This window comes from Arachis stenosperma, chromosome 10 (assembly GCF_014773155.1).
Source record: "Arachis stenosperma cultivar V10309 chromosome 10, arast.V10309.gnm1.PFL2, whole genome shotgun sequence".
NCBI classification, from domain to species: Eukaryota; Viridiplantae; Streptophyta; class Magnoliopsida; order Fabales; family Fabaceae; genus Arachis; species Arachis stenosperma.
In genome coordinates, this window is record NC_080386.1 from 133,750,136 (window position 1) to 133,759,184 (window position 9,049).

At 29.6% G+C, this 9,049-nt stretch overlaps 1 protein-coding gene across 1 annotated transcript; it reads left to right on the forward strand.

Annotated features, from left to right (window-relative positions):
- Positions 1 to 960: 960 nt before the first annotated feature.
- LOC130954573 (protein indeterminate-domain 5, chloroplastic-like) lies at positions 961 to 5,052 on the forward strand. Its single transcript, XM_057881333.1, has 4 exons — positions 961 to 1,092; positions 1,180 to 1,496; positions 1,642 to 2,041; positions 3,892 to 5,052. The coding sequence occupies exons 2-4, from the start codon at positions 1,319 to 1,321 to the stop codon at positions 4,889 to 4,891; spliced, it is 1,578 nt and encodes a 525-aa protein (XP_057737316.1). The 5' UTR covers positions 961 to 1,092; positions 1,180 to 1,318; the 3' UTR covers positions 4,892 to 5,052.
- The last annotated feature ends 3,997 nt before the right edge of the window (positions 5,053 to 9,049 follow it).

Genomic DNA, 9,049 nt, shown 5'->3' on the forward strand with positions numbered 1-9,049 from the left:
CAACATCATATTGACTCATTTCTTCTTAAAAATATTTTATCATCAATGTTCTTTTGTGTGTGTCACCATAATAACTAACAATCATATCAACATAAAATAATGACATTAAAAGAAGAGGAAAGAAAATGATGAATTAAATATGATTAGAATTTGAGAGACTATCATCACAAAAAAATTTATTTTTAATGGTAATAGTTTATTTTATTTTTAACAATAATAAAAATAATTACTAACACATTTATCGACAATTAAATATTAATCGTCTTATATTTTGTTGCAAAAAAAAAAAGTACAATTATAACAATCATCGATAAAAAAAATTTTAGTCACTATAAAAAAATAATAGCAATATACAATGAATTTAATTTTTATAAATTATCAGCGTAAGATTATTTTATTTATATATCCAATCAGATAGTATCACATTAGTCAAAAACTCAAAATAACTCATTTTTACATTAATCGCATGAATAATCATTAAAAAAATAGTTATGATTGTACAACTATATAAAACGTTTTACACTATTAATGCATAAAAACTAAACTCATATACTATTGCCACTAAAACTAAATTTTCTCTTATATTGAGGAATTTAGAGTGTAATAAATAAGAAAAGTTGAGAGAGAAGTACAAAGAAGAGGAAAATGATTAGAGAGTAAGATGAGAGTTTATGGGGGAAGCAAAGGAGGAAGGAACAAATTGTATGGTTGTTGGGAATAAGATAGGAAACAAGAGAGGGAGAGAGATAAGGAAACTGCAAAGGGCAAATCCCTATGCTTTTAGTGGCCCCCCCTCTCTTCCCTTTGCTAAAGACACACCACCCTCTCCATCTACACCTCCTTAATAGGGACATAATTTACTCCCCCCTCTCTCTCTAATTACACTCTTGTATATGTGTATGTATTTCCGTATATATATGTGTACACAAGTATATCTGCATTATTTATTTATGTACAAGACATCAAATGATTGAGGAATAAAATTAAATAAAAGAAGAGTTTGTGTGAAGAAGTAGCATAGCCAAGTTTCATTCTTTTCTTCTTCTCTTCTCTTCTCCTTCTCACACAATAAATAACACCTTCTTAATTCAGGTTCTTATAATTCTTTCTTCTTCTTCTTCTAAAGCATGGAACTAATTAATAACTGAATTTTAATTTTGTTTTTCTTTCTTTGTGCAGATGAATTATATATTCATTCAAGTTCAATAAGCCACTACTCTTTGTAGTAGGTTTATTTTTCACAAATCTAGCTTCCAAGAAAAGTTCTCCAGTTAATTAATTACTTTGCTTAATTAATTACCTGATAATTTGTATTATCATGGCTGCTACTTCTTCATCATCAACACCGTTCTTCCAAATCAGACAAGAGAATCATGAGAATCTGATTTCACAGCAGCAGCAGCAGCTTCTTCAATCATCATCCACTACAACTTCTGCACCACCACCACCACCACTCCCTCAAAAGAAAAGAAGAAACCACGCTGCAGGAACACCATGCAAGTACCTTTCTCACAACAAAACCCTAAATCCTAAATTTATGTATATATTAGGTTAATCATGCATATGTGATCTTAAATTTCTTTTTTCTGAATATTCAATTGAAGCATATAATTCTCTTTCGGCGATTATTGTTTCGTACAGATCCAGATGCAGAGGTGATAGCACTGTCGCCGAAGACGTTAATGGCGACAAACAGGTTCGTATGTGAAGTTTGCAACAAAGGATTCCAAAGAGAACAGAACTTACAGCTTCACAGAAGAGGACACAACCTTCCATGGAAGCTCAAGCAGAAGAACCCTAACAAAGAGCCTAAAAGGAAGGTCTATCTCTGCCCTGAACCCACATGCGTCCACCACCACCCTTCCCGGGCTCTCGGCGACCTCACCGGCATCAAGAAACACTTCTCTCGCAAACACGGCGAGAAGAAGTGGAAGTGTCACAAGTGTTCCAAGAAGTACGCCGTCCAGTCTGACTGGAAGGCGCACTCCAAGACCTGCGGTACCAAAGAGTATAGGTGCGACTGCGGCACCCTCTTCTCCAGGTACCGATATCAAAATTTAGCTACCAAATTCGTTACTGTATTTTAAATATACAATAGCTGATTTGGTAGCTATTTTTTCTTTTTTATTTTCTACTTATACTTTTTTTTAAATTAATTATGTGTTATTCTACTTGTATTATGCATGCATGTCTGTTAGCATTGTGGCTTCATTGTTATTCTCAACCAAATTAAACATTTTTCATTATAAATCTTTGTCAGCATGCATATTATAATGTGTGAAAAAACTATGATCATAAAAAAAAAGAATTTAGGGAAATTAAAAGAAGTTCCATGTATTGTGTGCGAGTGTTAGTGGTGGCAGCGTCAGAGGCAGAAGACTGCACACACGTGAGCACACCGTACCGAAAAATAAATAATAATAATGAGGTTAAGAAATTTGAAATGTTTTGAGAAGAAAAAAACAAGCAAGTTCTACTTTATTTAATTTTGTTCAATTGCATTGGAAACAACGCCCTCTATCTTCAATCTTCATCCCTTTTTTTTCTTCTCCCATTCACGTGTAGTTTTAAGCAACAATGTTATAAAGGGGGCACAGGCACAGTGATACTGGCTTTTGTTTTCTTTCTACTTGGATTTTGGATATTAATTTTCTACGTGGCATTTTATATATTCAAATGTAATTTTATTTATTTGATTCAACAAATTTCACCATTAATTTGCAAATCTATATATTGAGATCATGCATGTAGAGATATGTAATGGTCACAGAGATTTTCCCAAAAAATTGGGAACTCGAATTTGCTAGTACGAATGTTTTGAGAAGCTGAGAGTGTGTTCATGGTAGAAAATGGACTACACATGGGGCAACTTAGCTTAGCTTGCATTTATTGATGCTGGTCCCATTGTTCATTCACTTTCATCAATTTGGAAAAATAATTCCTCTCTTTTCATGATATCAAAGAGAAGCCTCAAATTGGTAGCTTGATATGGAGTTGTTTGTGTGTATCAGATTTTTGGCATAATCCACTGGGCCCTCTTCTTCTGACCTAGTTGTCTTATTTTTTCAGAGAGATGCAGTTTTCTTAATTTCAACAAACATTATATTAAGATTCATATTTGATAATAACTAATTGATTGTTTAATTTAGTTTTAAATTTTTTACATATATTATCATATACTATAGTTTATTAGATACATTTGGTCGTTGTTTCACTCCTAAAATAATTGTTTCCCAAAATCCCAGCATTATCATTAATTAAATCTTATTATAGTATCTTTTGTAGTGCAATCATATGTGATATAAACATGCTAACTAGTGGAGCATTTCTAGTGTAATTAGTCTAGGTTGTGTTGTTTAAACTTTCATCATTAGGTCTTTACATAAATCAAGTTTACAAGAAAAATTCAGGTACCAATTAACTTTTACGTAAAGTTGATAGTTGAGAGTTGTTAAATAATTTAATTGATTTGACTAAATTTTTATTTAACGACTTTTAACTATCAACTGAAGTTGACTGCACTGAATTTCCATCGTAGATATAACTATATAGTATAGAACACACAATATTTTTCATGAGAAAGATACTTGATGATAAGCAAAAATCTTTGTGAACCCTAATTATCATTCTCACTTTGCTGCTTCTTCCAATTATATAATTTAAGGGGAGTGTTAGGTAAATAATGACTATCTTGAACAACATGAATAACCACCAATCAAATAAAAACATATTACACCTCTAAATTAACCATCTAAATCTTAATATTAAAATAACCATCCGTACATTTAGTGAAATCAACATCCAATATATCTATTATTTATATTATTTAATATTTTCATTGTCTGCCTGTACTTTTTCATAATTTAATTGTGGTTTTTGTTTGCATGGCAGGCGTGACAGTTTCATCACTCACAGAGCCTTTTGTGATGCATTAGCACATGAAAATGCATCAAGACACCCTCCTCTAAACCCTTTTGGAAATCTCTATCCCACAAACAACAACAACAACAACAACAACATCTTGAGCCTTGGAAATAGTACTAGCACTTTCATTGCACCAAAGTTTGAGCATTTAATATCACCACCACCGCCACCACCACCACCATTCAATAACAACAACCACCACCACCACCACCAATCTGCATTATTATTTTCACATCACTCATCATCATCACCATCACCATCACCATCACCATTCTTCATGGAAGGATTTCAAGAACTCCAGCCTCATCATCAACACCAACACCAACAAGAACCCTTATTATTCTCATCTAGTAATAACAACATGAACATGTTCAACCTCAGTTTCTTCCCAAGAAGCAATAATAGCAGTGGTGGTGGAAGTAGCATCATCACCGATCATCATCATCATCAAATTGGATCAGCTTTTTCTTCTTCTTCATCTTCAATCTTTGGCAACAATAATTCATCACTGCAACAACAACAACAACAACAAGAGAACAACAACAACAACAACGACAACAACATGTGTTCTCCACACATGTCTGCAACTGCATTGCTCCAGAAAGCTGCACAAATGGGTTCAACAACTTCAACCACCAATAACAGTAACCACAGTGCTTCCTCTCTACTAAGAGCAATGGCCAATAATAACAACAACCACCACCACCACCTCAATGCTGACGTGGACAATGATGAACACAACGACAATCTTCGCGGATTGATGAACTCTTTGGCAAATGAAAACATTTCTTCTTCCATATTCGGCAACGTGAAAGAGAATGGAAACAACCACAGTAATAACAATCTTGCTGGTGTGTGCTTTGGAGGATCTGATGATAAGTTGACGTTAGATTTTCTTGGTGTTGGAGGAGTTATCAGAAACATCACTGGGATCAGTACTACTTCTTTCGACCCAACAATGCAATGATATAACCTACTTTTATTATTAATTAATATCAATATAATGTGTATTAGAGATTAATTTCTTTTATTTTTTTCACTTTTTTTTTCCAAAGAATGTCTAATTGCAATGCCAACTTATACATGATGACATTGTTAACTAAGTAATATATGTCATAAGCATCACCTTTGTGCATATAATTCTCGTATATATACTTTTTGTTTTTAATATTAAATGTGATAGATAAGAAATAAAAAATATGTATAAGAAAGAAAAGAAACCATTTTAATAAAGACATTAATAATATCTTTTTTTTTTTAAGATGTTCACACATATCATGTTTTTATTGGATATCTTTATTAAACTGGTTAATAATTTATTTTTTAATAAATTAGAACAAAATCGGTTTATTATAGCAACAATAATAAATCCAATTGTCTGTATTATAAATATTAGACCCGATTTAATCCGATCGAATTATACAATCTAAACCGAATATCTTTAAATTTTTTGATAAAAAGATAAATATATCATTGACTTTTTGTTTTGCAGACATTTAAATCTCTAAAAATTTAAAAATATAATTAAATCCTTAAAAAATTGAGTTTATTATTATTGTTAAAGAAATCGATTTTATTCTAATTTTTAAAGAAATTAAAAAATAATCGATTCATTAATACGTCCAATAATAATACAACATGTAAATATCTTTACAAAAAGACTTTATGCGTCTTTATGAAAGCATCCCAAATAAATCTTGAAAACTAACCCTTGTTCTAACTAACAAAAAAATTAGAAAGAAATATTTAAAACCGAAAAAAAAAATCCAAAGTTCAACTAAAAAGAACGTTTAAAAGTGAAACAATGTAAAATTAATTTAAGATTTTAGAGATTTAAAATTTAAAATTTATAGTTTTAAGATTTATAAAGGAATTAATTTTTTAGAGTATTATAATTGAATTTGTTTGTTGATTATATTGGTTATTTTTTGTGAACTCCCTAATTAAGTTGATAAAAAAATGGTTCAATCATTTCATTTCTCTTGATAATTAGGGTTTGGATGTAAAGTGTGAAATATTCATCAACACGTCCTTTAGTGTCCATTTTCTCTAGTTCTTTGAAAGTGATAGGCAACTAATTAATTAATAATGTATATTGTATAGATTTATATATATAAATATTTACTGTTGCATTGAATTTTCATGGCTCCGAGGATAAAAAAAAATAATAATTACTAGCAGTAAAGAGTAATGTGGATAGTGAAGCATATATAAATATAAACGAGGAAGCTGGCTCTCACTTTCTGAGAATCTTCACATGTTGGCTATATTCCAAGGGAAGCGACAAATATGATTTATTTCATTATTTTTCTTACCGTCTATATATAATATTCCCAAAATTAACCTTAAAAGTAAAGCTAGCTACTGGCTAGTTTTTCTACCTAATACCATATAATTAAAGAATAATAATTCTATTTAATTTGATGCTAATAATTAAGGTAGTTCTGTATCCTAGCCATATATAGTTTTTAGGTATGTACTATTTTGTGTTCACATATTCTCTCTTAATATTTATGTCTCAAGTTATTATTGCATGATATAGCATGCATTGTAGAGCGTACTTTATTTTCCTTAGAACGTTAGTTAGGGTTAGCCAGCTTACGAGTCAATTTTAATTTGTCATTCAAATTACCAAATTGCCAATGATTTTTATTATATATTACCAATTATTATGAGGACCAAATGTAGAATAATCGATTTAATTGTCTACTTAATTAAACAAATGTGAGATGTTTGAATTTTATTTACTCATGCATAGCGATAACATTACGTGACATTTTTTTGTCGTGAGTGATTCCATTATTTGTTTTGGGCATAGGGATATCATTTAGTCCGTGACCATATCATATCGTCTTTATGCATGTTGTACTTTGTTTTTCCTTTTATTTTAAGTTATTTATTCGCCCTTATATTTTAGAGACACTTAAATAAAATAAAAATTTATAGGTAGCTATTTTTATAAAAAATTATTAATTAAAAATTGGAGACTATTTTAATAAAGACACTAAAAATGTCTTTTTTTTAAGATATTTATATGTGTTATGTTATTATTGGACATTTTTATTAAACTGATTAATAATTTATTTTTTAATAAACCAGAACAAAATCGGTTTATTATATATAACAACAATAATAAACCCAATTGTCTGCATTATAATTATTAGACCCAATTTGATTCGATCGAATTACACAATCTAAATCGAATATCTTTAAATTTTTTGATAAAAAGACAAATATGTCTTTGACTTTTTGTTTTGCAGACATTTGACTCCCTAAAAAATTAAAAATACAATTAGATCCTTAAAAAAATAGGTTTATTATTATTGTTATAAAAAAATCGGTTTTATTCTAATTTGTTAAGAAATTTAAAAATAACTAATTCATTAATACGTCCAATAATAATGCAACACGTAAGCATTTTTACAAAAAGACATTTTACGCATTTTTATTAAAGCGTTCCCTTAAAAATTATTAAATAATTTAATATACTTGACTATATTATTATTTAACGATTCTCAACTAATAAATTTACGTAAAAACTATACGTGAATTTTCACCTTAAATAACAACTCAGTCAAATGCTAAGGAGAGTTTATCAACCATGCTCATTTCATACAAAACCAGGCATTCTTAGAAAGAGATAACATGCTTTTTTATTTTTTTAAAACAAAAATTATTAAACTTTTTAACCATCTGACCAAAAAACATATCTAGTCACAAGCTCAATATATATATATTATATATATATATATATATATATATATATATATATATATATATATATATATATATATATATATATATATATATATCATCATTAAAAGTACAATTGACTTCTCCACTTCCAACAATATATGCTGCAACGAGGATCGGAAATCATCGTTTCTAAAATAAGTAGTAGGTGTTTGGATTATTTAAGCATTAGTTTTAGGTTTGAATTAATTAATTTTTAAGACAGTGTGTATGCTGTGAGTTTTATATTTAATTTACAGTAGGATTTTTACCTAATAAAAAAATGAATTCCAATAGAACTAGAAATTAATTGTTAAATCTCAGCCGATGATTACCTAAAACTGTGTTTAAAAGAGAGATTGAAACTGAGAATCAGAAATGATGTAAGGTGAAAATTCATGTGCAGTCAACTTTACGTGAAGTTGATAATTGAGAGTCGTTAGATAATTTAACTTATTTAACTAAATATTTATTTAACAATTTTCAAATATAATTTTACGTAAAGTCAACTACACCTGAGTTTTCACCTTATCTTAAAAATAATGATTATTACGAACCTTATTATTCATGCCACGTGGCACATCGTCATGGTTTGGCCATGTTGGTGGTGGTTGAAGAATTTAATTCAACGAAAACATGACAAAGTGCACCATAACTAATCATCAACAATCAACAAATAGTTAACACAACTGGGAGTTCAATAAATGAAGGTGGAGAATGTTTTCCTCATTTTTTAATATAATTTATTAACAAGAAATATTTATTATATTAATACAATAACATTGAACTACAATTTTTTTTCTCATGAGCTACATGTGAGAAGCGATGATGATTATTAATGGAGATTGTAACAAGAAGAACGTAACACAATAATGATTTAAGCAGGGGACTGAGTACTTAGTACTTACGCTGTGAGTGTCTGCAGTGTGTACCCTCTATCTTCTTGTATATATATCTTCTGTGTTGTTCACGGCAAAATTAAACAGCAACACGTGAACATGGAAATTATTTGGACATGTCTCCCATCCAGGACAAACTAACGAGAAATCTAGCTAGCCTCCTTTTGCTGCGGTACACTCACAACACAAATGTTTTTTATAATATTCATGTTGATTATTTTCGGAGAAAATGAAATAAGGTGGAAACTCAGGTATAACCGACTTCAAGTGAAGTTGATCGCTGAGAGTTGATAGATGATTTAACTGATTTGACTAAATTTTTATTTAACGATCTTAGCTATATCAACTTTACATTAAGTTGACTGTAACTGAATTTTCACCATAAAATAAACAAATAAATTGACTATTTAAACAGGTTATTCTAGAGATCATTATTTAAAAATTAGAGAGAAAAATGAGCATACAATATTAAAATTTTGGTAATGTTAAAAAGA

What these genes read in the sequence shown, in the direction of transcription:
- LOC130954573 (XM_057881333.1), top strand. Translation starts at nt 1,319, where the DNA reads ATGGCTGCTACTTCTTCATCATCAACACCGTTCTTCCAAATCAGACAA. An exon ending in CCACGCTGCAGGAACACCAT is followed by an intron (nt 1,497 to 1,641) that starts GCAAGTACCTTT and finishes TGTTTCGTACAG; the next exon opens with ATCCAGATGCAGAGGTGATA. An exon ending in TGCGGCACCCTCTTCTCCAG is followed by an intron (nt 2,042 to 3,891) that starts GTACCGATATCA and finishes TTTGCATGGCAG; the next exon opens with GCGTGACAGTTTCATCACTC.